The 25,286-nt window shown below is 39.8% G+C and overlaps 1 protein-coding gene across 1 annotated transcript; it reads right to left on the reverse strand.

The window, feature by feature from the left end:
• Window positions 1–436: 436 nt before the first annotated feature.
• Window positions 437–25,069, reverse strand: mrps5 (mitochondrial ribosomal protein S5). Its single transcript, XM_034152625.1, has 12 exons — window positions 24,991–25,069; window positions 23,846–23,995; window positions 21,648–21,773; window positions 21,437–21,550; window positions 20,526–20,645; window positions 17,342–17,376; window positions 6,875–6,965; window positions 6,428–6,474; window positions 5,719–5,776; window positions 3,359–3,421; window positions 1,702–1,838; window positions 437–981 (listed from the first exon to the last, which is right to left on the reverse strand). Exons 1-12 carry the CDS (start codon window positions 25,037–25,039, stop codon window positions 757–759), a joined length of 1,215 nt encoding a protein of 404 aa, XP_034008516.1. The 5' UTR covers window positions 25,040–25,069; the 3' UTR covers window positions 437–756.
• Between the last annotated feature and the right edge of the window lie 217 nt (window positions 25,070–25,286).

Genomic DNA, 25,286 nt, shown 5'->3' on the forward strand with positions numbered 1-25,286 from the left:
TGGACAATAAAAGTCTGGTGCTTATTGCTTGACAAAGTGTTGGCACTGTGTGTGTTATGCATTAAATATTGTGATACAAAAACACCTCGGCCTGCCATTCAGTCCTGTGAAAACTCCATAGTTAGATTACTACTTCGGCGATCTCATTACAATGATTCCTTGTGTTTCCATTTCCAAGACTTAAGTGAGAGTGCTTTAACTCCTGAAAAAAACAATGCTGTTCTTGATAACCAATGCATTTCTTTAGCCATTAACTGTTGGGTTCACTCGGGAAAATCATGTTTTTAAATGAGTTAAGCTGCATGATTTTGATGATCACATTTCTTTCTGTTATGGAGGAACAAAGCCTCCCTGCTGTCAGAGGACGTCAGTGTACAGATACAAGCTGCATTACTGAATGCTCCAGAGACAGAAAAGTTATTATCACAAACACACTTTCACAGATCCATACTTTATTATATGAGTACAAGTCTTTTCAACAAATCCTAGGGTGAGAAAACACATTGATTTCACAGTTATAAAAGAAAACATTGATATCTAGGATCTGAGCGTTTCTGGGTGTATCTGGAGAGTTTTCAAATGTGACGTCTTCATTTTGAGAAACAAGTAACCTTTGTCCTCGGATGACATGATCTGCTAAATTTGGAGACATTGACTGATATTTTTCTGGAGAACAAATGCTCCTATTTTTCGTTTCAGCTTTCCTGGGCAAAGCAACACATTGTGACAACCCTCCATCAGTCCAGTTGCCCCTCACTACCAGATAGTGCGTTTGACCCCCGCCCATTTTGAGTGTTTGATGCCCTGCGCGTCCTGCACGTCGACCCAGTTCAGCCGGGTGTTGGGGATCTCGTCCACGGGCTCCGGGTTGGGCCTCGCCCCCTCTTTGGGGCTGGCCACCACCACGGGCAGGGGGCCGCGCTGCGCCTGGTACTCCACCACGTGCAGCTGCTTCCTGTCTGCCAGACTCTGGTGGATTTGCTGCAGCGTGGAAGAAGAGAAAGATGTTGGTGAAAATAGGAATAAGGAGAAGTAGGTAAGAAGATCAATGTGATTGCGACGCGTATCTCAGCGGGACCATTTCTAAAAAAACGTTGGTTTGTCTGATGGTAGAAAGGAAAACAGAGATAGAGGAAAGCTATATGAACAGCTCCAGAGACTAAACATCTGCAGTGTATCATAAAAAACATAATGTGCACAGAGACACATTTCAGATGATCATTTTTCTCTACATTATACACCTGAACGTCATAATGCTTTATCACTTTCTGTTTGTTTTACTCTCTTTGTTTTCAAATCTGTTTTGTTGCTGGGTTTTTTTTCACTTTATTTTCTGTGTCTAAAGATTTGTATGTGAAAGCACTTTGTAACTTTGTTCGAAAGATGCTATGTAATCAAAAGTTAATTATATTATTATTATAACTTCAAAAGTGCATGGAGAAGGGGAAACGTGTGATTTTGGTGGTAAACTTTGTTTCAAGGACATTGCATTTCAGTTTGTGGGGCTTTAGGGTTGACCCTGGTAACGGCTTAAACCTTGTCTTACAATCAAGATGTTTACAAGTGTTCCTGGAGTGTCTGGAGATTTTTTTTAATTATCCGAAATGTTTAGGACCTCCCTTTATTGCATGATAGCGGGTTTATTTTTCGTATTAAACCGTAGCATTGGAAATCCCTCCCACTATCTCAACGAGACTTCACCTGATTGGCTAATCCGGTGAAGAAGGCCCTGGTGATGTTGAGCAGATTGACGGATCCTTCCACCTTGCAGTAGAGGTCCTTCATTCCGATCAGTTTACAGATAGTGATGATGGCTCGGTGGCAGCGCAGACCGTAACCTGCAGAGAACACAAGATAAGATAAGACTTTATTTATCCCGAAGGAAATTGTTGTGCCAGAGTTACACAAATACAATAAACACAGCAGCATATTAGTACAACTGTACACTAACAGTGGAGTAAAAAGAGCAATTCAATATCTACAGGAAACATAGACGGTCACATAATTAATGTAAATATTAACAGTATTTAGTGGTGCAAAAAAACATAGTGGCAGATACACGTTATCATAGCACATTCTCAATAATAATATTGCACATATATAGCAGCGAGTGTTTGTAATGATGGTAATGATATTTATATTGCACATAGTGTTGGTGTGGAAGTTCTCAGTTCTTCCAACATACACACATTATCATCACCATGGGATACAAGGGGTGGACATTTATACGTTTTCTCTCATGGTATATGTCGTCTGATACGAAGTGGGATAAAGTAAATTATATCAATATTGCATATACAATAAAAACTTTAATATTGTGGGTTTTTTTTAAAACCATAATTTATTTAAAAAAGGGGATAAAGGAGACAATGTTTAAATTGTCCAAATCCCTCCAATTGTATGACCGTGAGATTTTACTAGTCATTGTTCAGGATGTAAAAAGGTGAAATTTGTCCAAGCATGCAATCAAACAAATAATGATAAAAACGTTGCAATATAACTATCAATTTGTATTAGGGCTGAACGATTAATCGATTTTAAATCGAAATCGCGATTTTAAATGATGCGATTATCAAATCGCAAAGCCTGCGATTCTTTTTAACATTTTTTTAAACTTTTTTTTTTCTTCTTGTGTGTCAGTCATCCACACCAATCAGAAGTGCTGTGCTCCACATGTACCAGCCATTGTTAACCAATCAGAAGTGGCCCATGATAGAAGGTGATTAGACAGATTGATCCAATCACCTGCCAAGTATTTTTGAAATACTTTTCCAAATGGCTTCCAATGGAGCTTTCCTAGATGGTTTGGTGAAACAAAGCATCTGAGTCAGGTTAGTAATGCTCCATCACATGTTCTACATCTATTACAGGGTGAATCTTAAACTGAAGCTTGACTTTAAAGCAACCCAACGGAAGTTTCATGTAAGTTTAGTTTTTTCACTCGTAGCTCGGGCTGCGGGGGCGCTAGAGACGGGAGCACGTTGATACGACCTTTCTAGCCGGAGATATGGCCGCATTTTACAATAAACTTCCGTTGGGTCGCTTAAAAACAAATATCGCAAATCGAATCGAATCGCAATATCTGTCAGAAAAATCGCAATTACATTTTTCCCCAAAATCGAGCAGCCCTAATTTGTATCAATATTTACATCAGTTAAAATGTAGCTTTTCTTACTAGAATATTAATATTTTACTGATAAAAGTACCAGTATATTTGTATGTAGAAATGGTTTGGAAAAGTACCTGTAAGGAAAAAGTGTTGCCTACATTTCTCTCATCTCACATTTTCCCTCGTCACATAAAGTAATCAAAAGTAAGCTACACCTACCTACTAAATACTTAATGAACGGAGACGTACCTTCGTTTTGTTTCTTCATGCGGAGCGTCGTCCTCTTGAACTTGGAGTTAATGTCATGATAAACTGTTGGAGAGAAAAACAACCGAGTTACACTCTCTGGATTCAGACCTGGAAAGATAGAGAACATAAACACCTTATAACAAAGAGTCTGATGATGGTGCCAAGTGAAGGCTCTGGTGTTTTGTTATGCATCTTTCCTCCTGCTCTCCCTCAGGTCCTGTGTTTCTCTACCTGCCCACCAGATGTCCTTCCACACGCAGCAGCTGTGGATCATTATTTATTCAGACTCTAAATCCCTGAGCAGGAGCTGCTGAACCACGCCTGACAAACGGTGACACTGTACAGGAAACTGCAGCTTGATGTTGCTCTTGTGTCACATAGTTATAAAACACCACACTCGCTGCTCTCCATTAGCCCTCCGGTTTGAATACATTTTACTGAATGAGTGAGGATTTGCTCTTGGATGCTGGCACCATCAGAGGAAGGAGTTAAGTAGAAGGAATGAACTGAGATGATGGATGAGAGGCAGCGAGAGAAGTTTGAAACTCAAGAGGAAATGTCCTGCTGGGTGAGGAAATCTAAGATGCAATACTAAATGTCACACACGCTGATGAACATTTGCTGTCTCTGCAGGAGGTTCAGGTTCATTTGAAAAAGTGTGTCTTCTGTGTGAGGCATGACTCAGAGACTGAAACAATGACAAAGTGAAAGCAGGTAGGAAAAAAAAGAAGCAAATTCATCCTCCAAGAGGTTTTGATTTCTTCCAACAAAAGTTTGAAAAACGCCAAAACAAAGCATCAAACATGCCGCCATATTCAAATGTATTCTAATTGACTCATTCATTCATTTCTACTGAACACTGGAGCCACATGAATATTCATAACCAACCCTGGTCCTGTCCTTGGAGAGAGGGAATACTGCTGCCAACATGTACTGGAAGGTCAGTGGAGCGCTTTGTTTTGTTTCTCCACCAAAAACGACATTTTGTGGCCAGGTCCGAAACATCCAGATGTTGGACTTTCTGATAATGCAGCTTAACATAAATGATGAAAAACTGTTAATCACCACCAGCCCTCATCTGGTGGAAGAAATCCAAGGTCTGGACCACCACCAAAAACTAAAGTGGCCTGCATGCAATCTGGCCACTGGAGGTCACACATCGACTTTCGAATAAACAAAAATATTTCGGGTAAAAATAAAGGTTTCAGCGTTTGAGCACAAAAGGTGACAAAAATGATCGTAAAGGAACCTGATCAATCACATATTTTAATTTGACTGCAATACTAGCAAGATAAAGAGGCCCTTTTATGGTTTTTGGGGGGGGGGGGGGTTTCCCTTTCCTGTAGTGTGTTATATTGTTTTTTTTGGCATGTAAATGCTCTGCAACGGCTAAAATCCCAAAGTTCCCTCCAGAAACGCCTGCATTAGACTCTTTTGTTTACTTCCGTCACATAAATAAATCCCCAAAAGTTTGTCTTTCTTAAAAAAAACTGTGAGAATAGGACGTAAGAAGTAAACAACTAATCACATGACGCTCCAGACAGGGTCCAGATGGTCCAACAGTGAGAGCTGGCATCCATGTGGACTTGCAGAATTTAAATATACCACAGTTTTGAGCTCAAACTGTGAGGAAATACAGACTCCTCTCGCCTGGAACCGGGCCAAAACAGCAAGCCAACGTTCTCCTCCGGTGGGCGCAGGACGATGACTCACACATTCATCTCTCAGCAGCAGCACAAGTAGCCAAATGTCATTTCACAATAAGGAAGTACAAGTGGTGCACTTTCAGACCTCTCTTCACAAATCAATTTTTTCCATTATGTGGCTTGTATAGGTGCTAGCAGGTGATTTGAGGGGAAAGTGCTGAACAAGTGGAAGAAGAGGGGGAGGAGATGACGGAGAAGAGGAGGAAGAGAGAGAAAAGGAAACTAGAGGACTTTAGGTCATGGAGTTGTGGAGTGGGAGAGGGTATTGTGAGCGCCTCGGTTTCTAGAAGTAAAGCCACATTCATTTTCATGAGACAATGCTATGTGACTCACAGTTGGATCAGTATGAAACTAATTCATCTGTCAAAGGAAACTGAGCTGCATCCGAAAAACAATCTTGTTATTAAATGATATATATATAAAGCTGAAAAACGATATGAATATTAAAACGGACACTTTGACTTCCAGATAGGGCCTGGCAATATCAAAAATATATCATATGGTGATATGAAACAAGAAAGAATAAAGTTAGACTATGAACAACTTGGTAGCTGTAACATGAACAAATGAGTGTTGCATTATCAACGGTAGTGTTTCCATGCTGAGTAACAATGAGGATGTTGTTAAAGTCTAAAAGAAAAAAAATGCACTTACTGGTCATGTCGTTGTATAGCTCTATGTAATGCAGGTAGTGGATAGCTCGGTTCTTGGCCTGAAGATCACACAAACACATTGTTGTCATTGGTTTGCTAAGTCTTTGTTATTATTATTATTATTATTAGCATCTAAGTTAGGAAGTTGCTGCAGTCATAGAAACATTTTTATTAACGTAATTGTTAAGTTACAAAATCATAAGAAGCAGAACACAGGATTTTCTCTGTGGGACTGCCCTGTGATAAAGCCTTTTGTAAAGAAAATACTGAGTTACGTAATAATTGTGTACAGCCATATATTTATAGATGTATATTTGATGTGGATCTTGTGGCATATATTTTAAACTGGTTAGACTTTCTTGTATTACAGAATCTGAAGGGACCAAGTATCTGTTCATGATATACACAACAGTTTGGATTTTTATGCAGAAAATGATGAATGAAGTAATCTGGATTTGGTAGAAATGAAGTGTCCTGTTATTGACTAAAAGCTATAAAAGCACTACTAAATTATCCTTAATGCAAGTTATTATTCATCAAAGCCCTGACACTCTGGTACAAACAATGTATTGTAGTACGTCAATTAGTATTGTACTACTCAGTTTGACCTAATAACTTGGAATTATATTCCAATATATAATACAAACATGGGGATATTAACACAAAAGCTGACTCGATTAACTCAGAATGAAATAACTCTGCGGTCTTACCTTCCTCAGAGCTGTGTTTCTGTCTGCTGCTTTACCCACTGCAAATCCTGGTGGAGAGAAGAGAGACGAATGTGGTATTCATTTTTAGCAATACTGCAAATAAACGCATATATCATGAGCTTATATGATCATTGTAACATGTGTATTAAAGCAGCCCTAGCAGCCTCTGTAATGACAGGTTGAAGGCAGGTGGATCTCAGGAGTCTGTGGAAGAGTTTCCTCAGCATTTCTGCACATTTGATTTTGTAGCTCACTTCTGAAAAGCTGTCAAATATATTTCCCCGTATCTACACAGAACACCTTATTTTCCCAATTTGAGAAATGCACTGAAACTGTCATAAATCGATGTGGTTCATGTTCTTAAAACATTTTTTTAAAGGACATTCTTCTTCATTTCGTTCAAATTATTGTCCGTGCTGTGACATAAGTTTAATTAGAGGGTCTAACCTGCGGCTCCGTTGCCGTTTCCCACGGCGACGAGACAGCTGACGCTCCTCTTCCTGCCCTCCTTAGCTGTCATTTTGAACACATTCTTCACCTGCAAACAGCAAGAGATACAACATAAACAACTGACTTTAACACAACCTGACTTCTATCAACTTCTGAGTCTTTTATAATAGATTTAATTCATGATCCCAAATTGTGAAATTATTTTTTAACACTTATTATATAAACATTTATACAACTCTGTGTGTGAAGTGCCTGAAAACACGTTGAAATACCAACTACACACACAAACCAACTTAAAGAGTTTCCTTTGTGTGTTTTGAATATAGCTATAACTGTGTTGGACATGTTATTGGTGAAATTGGTCATTGTGTGCCATTGTGTTTGTACCAAGTGTATTTAATCAGAGTGAAATATCAGCCAATCAGCGTAAGCCATTTGTGATCTGATGTGATTTGTCTTTTTTACCCGAATCTCCCACATGAACAAAGAGAAGACCAAACAGAAACCTAATGAAAAGAGGCTTGTTTTCGATCTTATTGTACATGTTATAATAATGATGTAATATATTTTGATTTAAATCCAGTCTTGATTCCATAGGTTTTTGAAGTTTCTGCTCCAGGCTAATAAAGGTATTGTTCCAACTAAAAGAAGTGTCTGTGTGTCAGTGTGTGTTTCTGCGTAGGTGAAAGCATTTGCAGTTGTAGCACTACAACAGATTGTTAAGACAGTTTATTGTGTGTGTGTGTGTGTGTGTGTGTCCGTGTTGTCATTCCAGACCAGAAAACCTGTCCAGATTTGAGTGACTTTTATCGATCTGTTAGTACAGCGAGCAAACAGTCATCTATCTAACACGCACACACACACACACACACACACACACACACACACACACACACACACACACACACACACACACACACACACACACACACACACACACACACACACACACACACACACACACACACACACACACACACACACACACACACACACACACACACACACACACACACACACACACACACACACACACACACACACACACACACACACACACACACACACACACACACACACACACACACACACACACACACACACACACAGCAACCTGTCCTTCCTCCTGCACCACGCAGGCTGATTTACAATCTACAATTCATCACCAGGGGGCAGCATTGAATCACCACCCAGAGAGGAAGGAGTGGCGGAGAGAGGGGAAGTGATTAGGAGAAGGAGGAAAGATGAGGCTGGAGTTAACGAGAGGGGGAGAGAGAGAGAGAGTGGGTAAAGGAGGAAATACAGAGGTCAGAAGAGATGGATGAGAGAGGAGAAGTGGAGGGCTTGAGGGAGGAGAAGAAGAGATTACAAAGAGATTTTAAGAAAGAAGAAGGGACAATTAAGGATGAATTGCCTCGTTAGACATGACATTATTTAGATGACAAAAGGAAGAGGAAACAAGGAAAGGAAAGGAAACCAGTAGGAGGGAACGCAGACGAAAAGGGAGAGGAGGCCGGGCGACACAAGTGAGCAGCAGACAGTGAAAGGTCTCTGTCTGTCCAGAGTCACAAACAAAGTGTGTGATGTATTGTACACGCGGATATGTGTGTGTGTGTGTAAGAGAAAGAAAGACTGTGAGTAATTGTCTGATGAAAAGAGTCAGTGTGTGTGGTGCCTTGGCAACAGATGAACAAACTGCTGACTCCGCAAAAACCGTAATGAAGAACAGCACAACACACACACACACACACACACACACACACACACACACACACACACACACACACACACACACACACACACACACACACACACACACACACACACACACACACACACACACACACACACACACACACACACACACACACACACACACACACACACACACACACACACACACACAGCTTATATTGAAGTATATACAGCAATTACACGGTTTTTTTCATAGCTAATAAAAGAAAAAAACAACCAATACGTTATTAATTGTCATGTTTCAACAGGACTTGAATATACTCATAGCAGTGTTTTGTCAGAAGTGTCTGTAAACGCCTCCAGTGATCTGGAGCTTTTGGCTATACATTGGTCATTTTAGGCGACATCCACCCATTGCTGCTAATAAAGTATATACTGAAATAATTATGTGGTTCTGTAAAAAGGAGGGCAACAACATATTCCTTTAGAAACTCTAACTGTACAGAGATCCTCTCCAGATGGCAACACTGTTTTCTGTGAATTCAAATCCAACACAAGTTGTTATTTCTCATGTTTCAATGTGACTTTTATCTAGTTGTCAGAAATGTGTTTTAAGCTTTACATTTGTCATTTTAGGTGAGATTCACACAACGCTCTCAATTAAGTATACATAGTAATAATAGTTTTTTGTCAACGCTTAAAAGCAAATTACACACACTCAACATTCTCTGTGAATCTTTTGGCTGCAGGCCCGTAAAAGGAGGGCAAGGCAAGGCAGTTTATTTATATAGCACTTTTCTGTACGCGACAATTCAAAGTGCTTTACAAAACAAATTAAAAGACTTTTTATGAATAAATACTGTAAAAACACATTATATAATGGCATTTTACAACGGGCATTACAAAGCAAAGATAATAAAATAATAAAAATAAACACCACAGGTATACAATACATGTTTAATGTAGATGGGATCTTATACACTGTTTTTGTAAATGACAAATAACAAGTTCTTATTTCTTATGTTTTAATGGGACTTTTATCTAGTTTTCGTGTGGTGTGTGTAAATGCACCAGGTGATGTTTCGCTATACATTGGTCATTTTAGGTGACATACACACAATGCTGTTAATAAAGTATATATAGGGTTTTTTCCCCCCTCAATGCAAATTACACACATTCAATATTCTGTGTGCAGTGTGCAGTGGCTGCAGGCCTGTAAATAGGAGGGCATCAACATATATATATATATATATAAGTAAACTCTCCACTTCTGCAGAGATCCTCTCCATACGGAAACACTGTTTTTGTAAATTAAATCCCAACAAGTTCTCATGTTTCAATGAGTCTTCTTTTTGTCAGAAGTGTGTGTAAATGTCCCCAGTGATGTTGAGCTACACATTGGTTATTTTAGGACATACACACAATGCTGTTAATAAAGTATATACCGTATTAATAGGGTTTTTTCTCCACCTCTGCAGAAACACTGTTTTTGTCAATTAAAACAAGTTATCATGTTTCAATTAGACTTATTTTGGTCAGAAGTGTGTGTAAATGCCTGCAGTGATGTTGAGCTTTTGGCTTTGTATTTGTCAGTTTGGGTGTAGTTGCAGCAGTTTGGGAGTGTTAGCATTAGAGCAGATGGACGAGAGACAGCCTGGCGGTGGGAGGAAGCTTCAACTCGCTCTCACTGTTTCATCTCTTCTTTTCTCAATCTGTTGCTGCGTGTCTCCGTCTCTATCTCTCTATCTGTCTCTGAGCAGGGGAGGAGTTTTCTCCACAGGGAGGAAGAAGGCGCTGCAGCACAACCCTCCGCCAACGCTAAACACTTCTCCGACTGGCTGTGGCACAACCACACCTCGATTATTTTTCTAGGACTTTAAGTTGATATCTTGACTCTGAATAGTGAATAGAGAGTCTGTTGAATCCCACAAAAGAAAATATTTCGTTCATATGGTGCGCTTAAGCAATAGCTCACGACAGGCCGTGGTATATGGCCATTATATCACAGTTAAGGGGCGTGGTTCGGCCCGACGCGAACTTTTCCATATACTGTATTAAACTCTGTGGGAAACTTTACAAGTGTAAAAGATTATTTTACAACAACAGATTATATTCTCACATTTAATTGATATTGTTGTACTTGTTGGCAATTTAGAGTAAATGTAAGTAAATATACAGCTTTGTGATACAAGAGCTCTGTTAATCATTCCAACAACTCAACACTGTTTCATTTAAAGTGGACCTATCATGCTATATTTGAATAATATAGTGTAGGACCATACCTATATAAGGCATATTTATACTTTTATTTTTTTCAAAATACCAAACAGATCATGCATTTTAGCCATGCCTCATTTTGCTCAATTTGACATTTTTTAGCTCTGTTTTTGCAAGGGTTTATTCTGTGAGCAACAGCACCATCTAGAGGCCTGGCATATGTACTACAGCGTCTCCAGCGCTTTCGAACGGCAATGGCCGTGGCTGTCTCCTCCTGTTTGGTGGAGTTGGCCCAATAGCCGTAGCGCCACCGTCCTGACGTCAGGACAGTGTTCAAATCTGGATCAGTTTTTATCAGATCCGTTGCAGCCCCTTTTTTAGAGATTTGGGTATGGAGGAAAATAGAGAGGGTTGTGTTTTCTGACACTTGGTGAGTTCCCTGGAACACCGGGGACACATATTCATGTATAAAAGACGTACAAAAGTGCATTTTGCATGATAGGTCCCCTGTAAAGCATCTTCTCTGTAGCAGTATCACAGTAAATAAAGCTACATCTAAAACCACCGTTATATTGTTACTGTAGATAATTTCAAGAGGTAGTTAAAATCAACCTACATTTTGTTTCTTATTTACATTTTAGAAAGAGTTGTATAGTCTTGTATCTATATTGATATAAGTGCAGATATATTCACTTCAAGCAGGTCATACCAGCAATTACTATGGTATGACTTGCTTGGAGTGAATATATCTGCACTCTCCTTGTTGTTTGGAGTTTGAATCTCGATGGTTTTTGCCATTACTTAAGCTAAATTCAATGCAATAATGATATTATACCAACCATTCTGCTACCCCTCTTAAAATCATTGTGATCAAAGGCATGGTTGAATGAAGATATATGATTTGATATTATTGTACAATCGAGAAAGTGGCAATCTTCTCTGTTGTTGAGAGACCATAATATCAGACATAGTTGGAGAAGCACCATTAATTAAAAAATGACCAAAATGGGATTTTAATTGTCTTCAATTACAGAAAAAGTCTTTATGATTTGCCGCTGGATATCTTAAAATTACATTTACAGAGGAACGAGGTAGTAAACTTTTAACAGCATTTATCACAAATGCAGGTAATGCTTTTAACAAATTAAAAGTCTCTCTGCATTAACGCCCCCTCACTTTAGATATTACGTTTTGTCGGAGCCTCCTCTCAAAACTTTTAATCCAATTGAAAAGTTTTTGCAAAGTTCCTTTTTAGCATCCAGCCAGCTATCTGTTTACTTTCAGGAAAACTTTCAAGGTTATTGTCCTCAGAGAGAGAGAGAGAGAGAGGAAAAAGAGAAAGAGAAACCGTGTTGTGACACTGACGACGCTCCATCTCTGTTAATGAAATCGCTCAGTCCTGTCCAAGAGGCTGGAGGGAGGCCATGAGCATCACTTTCCCTCTAAATATCACTCTTTCTTCACCGATACTTCGGCCATCTCTCATCCCTCGCTTTCCTTTTCATCTCAGGTCCAATCTGGTGTTATTTTACTGAGACTGTGCCGGAGACGAATTGAAATGTTAATGTAATGGATTTAATCATACATCATGGTGCATATTTTACATTTTCCCTCGCTTCATTTTGCTTCTTCCTTTTTCTGTATTCTACTTTTGTATGTCCCTACATATTTCTTGATGAAGTTAACTGTGTCTTACATGTTTCGGACGAATACAAGTTATGAATTTATAGTCACCATTTTAACTTCGCATTCTTTAAACCATTAACTTAGTTGGTAAACAAGATGAGTAGTGGTTGTACATTCTCTCCAAAATGACCACAATGACAGACAAACAATAAATATTTTGGCTGCCTCAAATGTTAGATGTAAAGTTCTCAAACTACCCTTCTTGTTTTATTTGTGAATTGTTAACTTTTAGTGATTATTAAGAAGAATGTCAAACATGTATACAGCATATTACAGTAAATACACATTCATCATCATTATTTTTGGAGTAAACCCTGAACAATATATGGGACTCCATGTGTGGAATGTATATTGAGATGATCAGATTGATATAATTAAATGTAGAGTATATATATATATGTAAAGACTTATTGTTAATGACACCTTGTTCCTTTCCTCTCTCTCACCTCCTGACTTCCTAAACTCACTATCACAACTTTTCTTACTCCCGTCACCCCGCCCCTCCTCTTCCTCTTCTTCCTCCTCTCCTCCTGTTGGATGTGTTCACTAATGGCATGCGGGTGACATCGTCCTTGGGAGACAAGCCTTTTATTCCAGTAAGCCCTTTTCATTTCATTAGGCCTGAATTTATGGTGGCACACACACACACACTCTTATAGAGGGAGATAGCACCATAAAAGCTTCAGTCAGTTTCAAGGGGGAAGCCTAATGTCTGTGACACCGCCTTTATTTATGCAGACAGGGAGGCTGGGGAAGACTATCAATGTGACACACACACACACGCCTTCAAATAGCAGCTCAATACTGTGTGTGTGTGTGTGTGTGTGTGTGTGTGTGTGGGACCTTGTGGCATTACCCCCATTAGTTTAGTACGGACAGTCCATTAGTGCTAATTGAATGAAGGTAAAAGGCAGCGCCACACTGAGAGAATCTAAATGAACTGGGTCTGTTACTTACAGCAGATCTTATATCACACACACACAACAGAGAAAAGACCTCCCCAAAACACCTCGTTGGAGATTTCTCCTTTTCCAATATTTTCTTCCTGGGTATCGTGACGTAGGGATACCCAGTAGCCACGCCCAGAGCTATGGCTGCACCCTCTGCCAGCCGAACATATATACTGTTGGAAGCTCAGGTTCAGTTCAAAACTGTATCCAGTCATGCCAATGAGCGTCTGTTTCCTGTCTTGTGAGGGGAAATCTTCAATGTATGCCTTACCGAGGGCAGAACCACAACGCAGTCTGTGGTTGACATTTCTCGTTAACACTGTTCCTTCAGATGTTCGAGCCGGTATTGTACTGTATGCGCGGCATTTCACGGACCAAAGCTTCGCAAACATTGCAGCGATTCATGCCGGATATGTACAGCGTAGGACACTGAAGGACGATGCTGTTCCTACTTTGTTTGGACCCGCGGGAGATTCGGGTACACAACCTGTAAGTGTGCATTGTTGTTTGTGTATTTATGATGTTTAAAACAAACAAGGTATCTACCACGACTGTTTAAATGGGTAAACGTTTTTCGGGCTGCTAAGCCATTGACACAGTGCTAACTGGGCTAATTAAGTTGCTAGCGTTTCCATATATCAGCTCCAATGTCAGCAGATGGCCTTACATACATGTATCTCATAGCAAGAGAATGTCTGCATTCACACACGAAATACTCATCGACAGTATACTCCGGGTGATTTACCGTACGGTCAGTCGCAAAACTTAATTACATTATAGTTGGCGTTCCTAGCGTGTATGCTACCGAGCTAAACAAGAAGGCTACCAAGAGCTAGACATGCTCGGGAAAACATTGTTTTTATGCCAGCTACAATGAATGACCGAACGTAGCAGACTACCCGTATAAGATTGCAATTGTAAACATGTTCTTGCTAGCCTAATATGAACCACTAGCTGTTGTTCATAGTAGCATATTACACTGAACAACTAGCAAACGTAGGTTAGCATATTAATCTAGCTGGCAAGCTAACGAACCTAAAACAACTAAGTTTCTCTAATATTTTGTGATTTGCATTTGATTTCGTCCAGCCAGATCAGGAAACTCCTGGCGTCTCCGGCGGACAACACATGACGGGATGACCACTCTGATGCCTCGTCCTAAAAAGCCCCAGCACCAGCTTACAAAGCTGCGATAGGCAAGATGCCGAAAACGCCTATAAGGGGAGGAATGGATGATATACAGTGTATTTATATATATATGTATATTTACACATGTTCATTTTGTACATTTCTAAAAATAAAGTTTGATGGAAATACTTAGTAGCCTTTCTTCCCTGAATTATTTGCTCCTATAACATATCATTCATATATAGCAAACCATGATTTGATTTTTCATCAAACACAGTAGTAGTTTATTACAGGTAAAAATAACTTACTCTTCTTCCGCTCTACGCCTCAAAGGTCTATAATCGAATCTGTACATGTTATGGAGGTTCTGCAGGGTGTGGGGTATGTATGGTGTATATCTTGGCATATAATGTTGTGTGCTACTGTTGGTGTTTTCAACTAGCTGGCTACATAATGTTGTAACTGTCAGCTAGGCTACCTTTCTAATTTCTTTGCAACAGACGTTTTCCACTTCGGTAGGCATCATGGCGCAGTATCCACAAGTGCACCTAAATAACAACAGTTGTAGGTACAGTTCGGTTAGTTAGCGTATAACCAGGGTTGGGTTGTAACGGAATACATGTAACGGCGTTACGTAATCAGAATACAAAAATCAAGTAACTGTATTCAGCTCGCGCTACATTTGAAAAACGAGTAATCTGATTACAGTTACTTTCGTAAACCTGAAGTGAATACATTTTGGATTACTTATTGGAATTATTGGTGGAAAGATTTCCTCACAACATTTAATATTTATTACTAAAGGTACAGCCGAATCATCACAGCGCACAAAACCTATTACCGCCGCAGATGGACCAAAAAAGGGAGCATTTGAAAAAAATGTGCGGGTCCGCTCAGTGAAACAATAACCACGAAACATGGAGGAACAAAAGTCTGCGTTTAAATCGTGTGTGTGTGTGTGTGTAGAGGTGTGTGTGGTTAAAACACATCAGCCTGCGGTCGCTCTTTAGCCTTTCTAATGATTCTATCTGAAGGTAAGCACAGTGAAGGCGGTGCGTGAAAGGCGGTGCGTGAAAGGCACTGCGCGCTCCTCTTCTCAGAGGCTGAGTTCACCCTCCCGCTGCCTCCTGGTGCCGCAGAGATTTCATGAAGTGAAGGAGGTTTTCCTTCTATAAAACAGCTGCGGGCAGCAGATACTGTGAGTGTCACGGACATGAATTCATAGATCAAGGCAGACTGGTGCACACACTCTCCTGTTTTGCCAATCCGGTGCTTAAACAAATATAGCTCTACACCCCTGGCCGAAATGTCCTTAAAATTAAGTCCGAGTTCGAAATATATCTCAAATAATGTAGGCCTATGCACTGTAATTTCCCCACATAAACATAACAGTCAGCAATGAAATGGTTGTCTCCTGTGTGCTCCACTTCACTTCCTCCTTGGCGCACCGGTAACTATCCCTCACTCCTCACATCCCAAGCTGCATCCCCAAAAAGTTTATTATGTTGTTACATCGTTTCAGATGTTATGTTTCAGTTGTGCTCTTGATAAGCCATTAAAACAGTAAAAACACGTTCAGTTTCCTTTAACTTTTTGTGTCTCCTGTACACCAAAACATACCCATCTGTGATGGAAAAAGAAAGTAATCTAAAAGTAATCTGAATACGTTACTTTTTTAAGACACGTAACTGTAACTGTATTCGGATTACTTTCAGAGCCATGTATTCAGTAATCAGTAACTGATTACATTTACAAAGTAATCCTCCCAACCCTGCGTATAACATATACGGCTGTACCGACGCCATTGTAAAACTGATGTTCCGCTCAGAGCCGAAAAAAGCACTGTGTTAGACATGGGCGGAGCCTCTCTGGTGGTTGACTAATCAGAACAGAGTGGCCGAGCTGACCAATCGGAGCACACTGGGCTCACAGGGAGGGGGGGCAGGAGCTCCAACAAGCCGTTTAGGACAGAGAGTGAATACACATACTATACAGAGATGCTGTATGAGAAACCAATGTGAGTTTGGAAAATTGCACAATGTAAATCTATTTTAGTAGACCTCAATAATGGAATTATGATCAGTAGAAATGGCCATGAGATGGGACCTTTAACATCTCCCCATACTGCAAAATTAGTAGACATTTAGTGTTCAGCTGCATTTATCCTTGCACAGCAGATGTGCCTCCAACACCAGCAATGTGTTCACGCCACACTGGATCTCCCACCACTTTACATTTCCTGAAAACAGTTTCCCCCACTGAGGCTTTCTGCTTCGTTGTTCTGTACAGTCTCCCCCGGGTTTAACTCATTGTTCAGCTGTTGGTGATATGTCAATGCTGTTTTCTTTCTTTTCAGGTTCATATTTGTATATTTTGTCCCTCTACTGTGACATGTTTACATGCTATAATGTTCAAAATGCTCTGATTGGTTAGCTGGCCGGCTCTGTTGTGATTGGTCAACCGCTTAGAGATGTCTCGACCCTTAGCCAATCACGTACAATGTATTGGAGCGCTAGCCAATTGAAGCCTGAGTGTTACATAGTGATGCCACTTTGTTACTTAAGTTAACAAAGAAGTACAATGGAGGGAACTTTGGGGATTTTAGCCTTTGCAGACCATTTACATGCAAAAAAAACTATATAACACACAACAGGAAAGTGGAACCCCAACAAGCACAGCATTTTGTATTTTTGATTCAGTGGTGTTTTTTTGATACTCTAAATGTAGCCGTCTAGTTTTTTGTGTGTACTGATAACATTGAGAAATATGAATATCAACATTCACTCACCTCGATGACGCGTGAATCGAAGTTCTCATAGGTCTCTGTGAAGAGTGGGGGAGAGAAATAAGTTTAAATGAATAGGCTTGTACACTTAACACATTTGGCACAAGCACACACAATGTAAACAGATTAAACCTGGCTCCTGTGAGTGTTGCAAATACCCAGAAGCCCTTGCAGCAAGCGCAACGAGTTGACACTTTTCATTGTCAGTGACCTCTGAAGGATGTTACTCTCCCAACAGCAGCCTGAGCACTTCTAAGCAATTAACAACAAACAAAGGGGCCCAAAGGAGCGAGCGAACACACACACACACACACACACACACACACACACACACACACACACACACACACACACACACACACACACACACACACACACACACACACACACACACACACACACACACACACACACACACACACACACACACACACACACACACACACACACACACACACACACACACACACACACACACACACACACACACACACACACACACACACACACACACACACACACACACACACACACACACCAACACACACACACACACACACACACACACACACACACACACAGCTCTCTGCGCATCACACTCATCGAGCCCTCTGAGTACGTGTGTGTGTGTATGAAAGTGTCTGTTTATCTAGGAGAGTGTGTGTTTGATGGTGAGACAGCTTATAGAATGGTGACAAAAGAGAGGCAATATCAAGAGGAAATGAGAGAAGCAGGCTGAGGAGGATGTGAAATAAACAACAAGCAAATAAGAGACTCGATTCAAGCAGAAGGAGATGTAAAATGTGTTTTGCGACTTCAGAGCCTCGTCCCTCGACTGTCAGCAGTTTGAGGTAAATAGTCTAAACTCAATTCCAACAGCAATGACCGAGATGTAAACAAATAATCAGACTGGGAACAGGAGGAAACATCCAGGTGTTCCTCAGGGTTTGTAGTGAAGAGTTGATTAAGTAGGAGATTAAACTTTATGGACTTCAGAGACTTTACAAAGCCTTACATTTTTACCCTTAACCCAAAGTCCTGATATAAACCCTCACGAACCGAAAAGGGAGGGAAAACTAATAATGTTGGGTCTAGACCTATTTTCCTTACACGTTCAATCAAGAGACGCCAGGGGGCTATATAGACTTTCCTGCCATGAGTCATACAAATCTACAGCGGGAAACTACCTTTCTTACTAAATTCTTACAGTTTTGTGCTTTTAAGTCTCTTCCAAAAGTTTGAAGTTAATCTGGATAAGCCTAGTTTAAGTCAATTATACTATGAGATAAATACAGTATATTAAAAGACTGTAGTGATTGTGATTGTGTCCGGCAGTGGCTCAGTCAGTAGGGGCTTGGACTGTGAGCCGTAGGGTCGCCGGTTCAAGTCCCCGACCAGACCTACAAATGGAGTGTGGACTGCTATTTGGAGAGGTCCCAGTTCACCTCCTGCCCTGCCGTGGTGCCCTTGAGAAAGGCACCGGACACCCCCCTTCCCCCATTGCTCCCCGGGTGCTGTACAATAGCTGCTCACTGCTCCTAGTACTAGACTCCTGGTACTAGGATGGGTTAAAAGCAGAGAACACATTTCACTGTGTGCTGTGTGCTCTGCATGTGTGACCATTAAAGAGGGTTTCATCCCTCCCAATATTATTATTATTTGAACATGTTTTTTTAAACTCACGAGACTCTTTTCTGAAGTAATCTACTAATCTACGGCCATGCTCGCAGCTCTGTGATGCTGCATTTGAGCTAAAAGCATGCTAACAATGACAATGCTAGCATGTTGTTGTTTAGCAGGAATCATGTACTCCATCTTCGTTTAGCGTTCTTGCAAGCTCACATTCGCTAATTACGATAAACTTAAAAGCAGACTGATGGACGGACAAACATCGTCATGGATAAAATATGTCAGGTAAACATTAGGCTCTTGTCCAAGAACTGAGACAAAATTAAGACTAAAGTGTGTGGGAGGAAAGAGATAAATAGAGAAGGAGATGGACGAGAGAAAAATGACGAGAAAGACTGAAAGAGTGTAAAACTGAAAGGAAATGGAGATAATGACAAAAGAGATAGAAAAGGAGGGACGAGGAGGAGTGCAGAGAGTCAGGGGAAATGAAAGAAAGAAGTCTAGATATTAGAAAGAGAGAAAGAGATAATGAAAACTGTGTGATAGAGAGACAGAGTTCTGGTTGAGGAATACAGAAAGTGTCACAGAGAAAAGAAGAAGCCAGACATACAGACATAGAGGGAGAGATTTGTTTCTAAATGAAGAAATTCTCCCACTTGACGCTTTGGTCACATTCCCATCTTCCTCAGTGAGAATGGGCCACCATCTATTGCTTCATCCATCTCTTATTTCTAAGTCATCTACTGTTTGACAAAGAGGAATAAGTATGTCCAACACACACAACAAGTCTTCATGTTTCTATAGTTAAGACCAGAGGTGGAAGTAGTGGAGTACAAATACTTCGTTACTGTACTTAAGTACATTTTCCTGGTATCAGTACTTTACTCCACTACTTATTTTTCCGACGACTTTTTACTTTGACTTCTTACATTTCTAACTCAAATACCTGTACTTTCTACTTCTTACATTTTGAACACAAATACCTGTACTTTCTACTTCTTACATTTTGAACACAAATACCTGTACTTTCTACTTCTTACATGTTGAACACAAATACCTGTACTTTCTACTTCTTACATGTTGAACCCAAACACCTGTACTTTCTACTTCTTACATTTTCCAAACAGGCTGGTTCCTTTAGTTTGAATGTGTGTTTGGTGGCGTGATCATTATTATTTAGAGTCATTGCGTGCCTATTGATTTGAACACGATCCGTGTATCCATCATTTCCTGGTCTTCTCTAAAGAAGAGGGACCAATGAAAACGTTGTCATGTTGCCGTTGTTCAGCATGGAAACATTCATTAGCTAACAATGACATTATTGTTCTATTAATATAAAGGGAGGTCAGGTACTCTTTAAAACAGCTGCTAGTTATGGGTACTATTTACTTAAGTACATTTCAAAGCCCTCTTTACTTTTACTTGAGTAAAGAAGTTTAGTCAGTACTTCTACTTTTACCAGAGTATTTTTAAACACGAGTATCATGTACTTCTACTTGAGTAAAGGATGCGAGTACTTTTGCCATCTCTGGTTAAGACTGTTTGGATATTAGTTTACCTCCGTTGGGTCCAGGGTCCGGGGCTCCGATGCTGATGCCACCCCAGGAGTGTCCGGTCCATCCTCTCTCCCTCTTCACCTTCGTCTTCCACCTCTTCTCCCACTCATCCCTCTGACGAACTGCACAAATACACAAACAACAGATTGAGATCATAGCCCTGAGAGCACACTGTGGCCACATCGAAAACATAAAAAGTCGCAATTTTTCATTGTCAAAAAACGTGGTAATTACTTTTAACAAATGAGATCACAGCGGAGACAAATTGGCAGCTTCTATCTCACACCGTGGAGCTGTTAGTGCTTCTGTTTCGCAAATTTAAAACGGTTCCCTCTGGAGTTTTTGACCACTTGTAGGGCGATGGAATGGTTCCCAATTTTGTTTATCTCATGCATGCAAGATGCATACACACAAGAATAAGGCAGTTCACATTCCTGTCAAAGGTTTCCCGCTGTTTCACTGATCGACAGGAGGCAAAGGCAGGGGGGGAAAGTTTTCTAGTAAGTAAAAATACCAAAGCTCGACTCCAAATACTTTTTCAAGGAACAGCTCTGCAAATGTTGTATGGAGAAGAAGATGCATATTTTACATGTTTGACCTCAAACATGAACATACTGATTTGGGATTAGCATCACTTTATATTTCTATCTCTTGAAAGATTATTTCAAAAGAATTGCTTTTTTGCTTACAACAAAAATTATAAAGACTTATTCTTGCTATGGAAAAAAACAGCAGCCTTTTATATATCAGATATAGAGTGATATATTTGAGCAGTTTTTTAGTTAAAGTTGTTCCTCCAGGTTTGTATTGTTATGGGAGCAGTAAGTGCATTGGTACACAATTTATGATTTCATTTTCTATGTCTGCATGTCCAGAAACTAAAGTGTGTGTTCAGTGCTTTCTGTCTCTGTACCTATATCAGCTTGCTTCTCCTGCTGCTCACTCTCTCCTCTTCGACTCATGCTCAGCTGATTCCCGTCCCTCATCACCGGAGAGTTCAGACCGGGCCACAGAAAACCACCACGACCTGTAGGGGAAACACAAAGAGAGAGGAGAAGAGACATCAGGGAAATGGACGACAAAATATATTATACTTAGTTTAGTATTTCTTGTTATTTTCTCACCTTCTCCGACGGTCTGTCCTCGGTTCAGGTCTCTCTTCTGTTTACGTTTGGTCCTTTTCCCTCGACCCTTCTTGGATCCTGAACCTGTTTCTGCCAACACACCTTTCCACAACTCCTCTGCTGTCACTGAAAAAACACATACCAACAAAGAGATTAAACTTAAAGGTCTCCTATTATGCTATTTGTAGGCATATATTATGGGTCTCAGATATATAAAAATATATAAAAAAACATGTCTATGATGTGTTTTGCTCAAAATACCAAACAGATCATGCATTTTAGAAATCCCTCATATCCCTCTGTTTAACCTCTTAAGCCCTGAGCCTGTTTTTCAGGTCTCAGGCTCGAAAATGACATTCCCAGAACAAATGACCATATCTTCCCTTCTAAAAGGGGTAAATTAATAATCTTTTTTTCTCAAAGCAATGATAAACCTGTGAGTTGGATGTAGAAAAGTCAGAATCAATATAGATGTTTTTTATTTTAAAGAAAATTCAGATTTTACATAGTAAAAAACTGTAAATTATAGTGTCCGTCCAAAAATTCTTTTTTACTTATAGTGAAAACTACCCTTGGATGATGGGTTAGTAGACTAAAAGCTTTAGGAATCCAAAGTACAACATATAATAAGTACCCTGTATCAAGATTGATGCAAAACAAGTGAAATTTCACCTTTTTAGAGAGATTTAGCCAAAAACCCCCACTTCTGGGGTCATTTGGGTGGATTTGACCTATCTCTGGCCCCCCTTGGTCGATTTTGATGAATGAAATCTCTTTATAACCGCTAGAGCCAATGGAATCGAGGGAAAGTTATATACACACCACAACGTTAACAAATAAGGAGTGAGAGTGACGCGTTACCAAAACCGGAAGCTGCATACACTCTGGTGGCTACCATTAGCAGCTAACTTTTCCGCTCCGATTTTTGCATAAAAATGGAATTATGGATTATAAATAATTTTTTCAAAGGCACAGGTACATTATCAACCTATGGATCAACAGTTGTAGCATTTTCTTTTTTCGTTTTAATGCCATTGAACACGTCTTTTGACCTAATTGACAGCTACGGTGAGACGATCTGCCGTAAATGCTCCGTAAAGGTACGTGTTGTGATGTCTTGTGTTTGCTTCCCCTGTCACAAGTTCGGATCGCTCAGTGATGATACTATACCTAAATAATCTGTGGAGTCTCAGCTTTAATCGGATATATTGTATGTGCAGCTACGATAAGTAATAAGGGTATCTTTATCTTGAATTGCATTCTTATGAGACTTGTGTTTTGTTTTGGTAAAAATGGTTCATATCTTCAGTTAGCTGAGATTCTTCCCATTAATCTGGTGCTACACATTAATAGTTTCATAAATGTTAAGAAGCCCTGAGACATTATCTCGAAAAAAAACGGTGGGAGGGGTCCAATGGGGGGACCGCGTGCTTAAGAGGTTAAGACCTGTTAGAGAAAAAGTGCATTTTGCATGATAGGTCCCCTTTAACAGCTTTTAAGTTCTTTCAAATCTTCTACATTTTGTCTGTATAAGAAAAGGACAAGAAGGAAGAGGTGTGATTGTGAGACATCTGGTCACAACTCTTATAACATAACAAGTATATAGCATAACAAAATGCTACACCTTTACAGCAGTGAGTGTAGCTACAGCACTAAGCCATTATAGTTTACAATTGAACACGCCTATGAGAGTAATTTTGTGCAGCAGAACTGAATTAGGCTTCCCACTAAACTCAGCTGTTCTGAGGATATATGGATTCTGGGGGAATGTAAGGGGCTGGAAATTAGCCAAGGGATTGTAATTAAAATACAATAAAGATTTAGTGTTTGCAATGACCTGGTACCTAAAGTGGGTATAGAGTATTGCATGTAAGAAGTATAATCAACAGACTAAGACCCAAAGCTGCACCATACAGGTAAATGAAGGGCAATCAAGGTATGTTAATGCGACCAAAACTCTGCCAATAGTACATTTTGTAGAAATTCTGAAGATTAGGCCAGATACAGAGCCAATGGAAAGTAAAAAGCTGTTGGTGAGAGAGCAAAATCCATGTAGCAACACTTACAGGCACTAATGGAAACCAAGTTATTTTGATAAAGAAAGGTTTAAGCATAGTTTGCTTTAACTGATCAATTATGATTGTATTTCTCCAATAAGGCGACACAAGATTTTGGAAATAATCTTTTCAATAACTCACACTTGTTGAAGAAGCTGCCATGTCGGGTTTGCTGCCACGCTGTTGCAGGGAGCAGAGGGACGGCAGGGTTTCTTTGGAGAGACACAACCGAGGCTCGACTCGCCAACTGGGAAACATGAACTGCTCCTAAAGAGCGGAGCGACGCTGCACCTGGAGGAGAGAAAGATCCATTAAGTAAGAAGATGATGTAAAAAAACTGCATTATGTGCATAAACATAGCAGGTTTGATATACAAAGATACAACTGTGGATTCAATCATAGCTGCAAACATCAGGCTTTGCCAATACTTTAACTTGAGAAATAACAAATGAGAGGATTAGACTGGTAAATTACACGCATGCTTATACTGACTTTCTACAAAAACAACACAATTATAAATTAATATTATGCTAGCAGCATCAGCCACCTTCCAAGTTTCTCCCTTAATTGGCAATAATTGTCAACCCATTAACACACAGTAGGAAACGGAGACTGAGTAAAGGCAAAGCTTGATAATTTAAATAAAGTGCTGTTCTAGTATGTTGTAAGTATGCCGAATTAAAGCATAGACTCACCCATTGCATCACTATATATTCTTATTTTCTCAGAGGCATCTAAATGCATTTTTAAGCAGGGCGATATTAAATTGAACCAATATTGAATGAAGTTAGGTGGGGGTAATATCATACATCATTTCAAGGCCAGGGTATATGGGAATCATTTATATTTCCCATATAACCGTTTGCAGTGTTAATCACCAGTTCTTACAAATCCATGCTTTAGTTTTAGACTATTATGACAAGGATAGTAAAACTACTTGGATTAGATAGCATTACACTTGCTAGCAACACTCAACCTGACGTAAAACAGCAACAGTGACGGGGAGTTTAATATTTTTTTGACGCAAAAGTCTAACATGTAAAGAACTTGATCTTATTATTAATTCTATGCAATGTTTGTGGATGTTTTTTTAATCAAATTTAAGTCATTTTCTGGACAGCTGATGAAAGCTCTGCAGCATCACTAGGCTTGTCCCGGGTCATAAAATACAACCGTATATAAACAACTAGTCATACTTTTAAACGTAAATACAGTTAGCATAGTGTAATATATCTACGTATGTGTTTAAACGAAGCTGTAGAGGATAAGAAAGATAAGTTATTCACCTCTCAGTGAGATACGGAGGGCACAGCACACCCGTATGGACGCCGCCATGTTGGAATTGTGAGGGGTCCTTCATAGGACAACAATGCGTCTGAACGATGCCTGTTGAAAAATCGGTTTTGTAAGTTATTTTTCCCTCCTTTCATTTTTGTTATAATATGTGTAGGCCTAAGTAGCACATGTCACTGATTATTATACTTGTTATATATTTGTTTTACTTTAGGTGAATGCTACTGTGTGAGTTTGAAACTATTCCTAATTTTCAACTCTAGTCCATAGGTCTTTACAAACTTATTGT

Source organism: Trematomus bernacchii, unplaced genomic scaffold (genome assembly GCF_902827165.1).
Source record: "Trematomus bernacchii unplaced genomic scaffold, fTreBer1.1, whole genome shotgun sequence".
Taxonomy (NCBI): domain Eukaryota; kingdom Metazoa; phylum Chordata; class Actinopteri; order Perciformes; family Nototheniidae; genus Trematomus; species Trematomus bernacchii.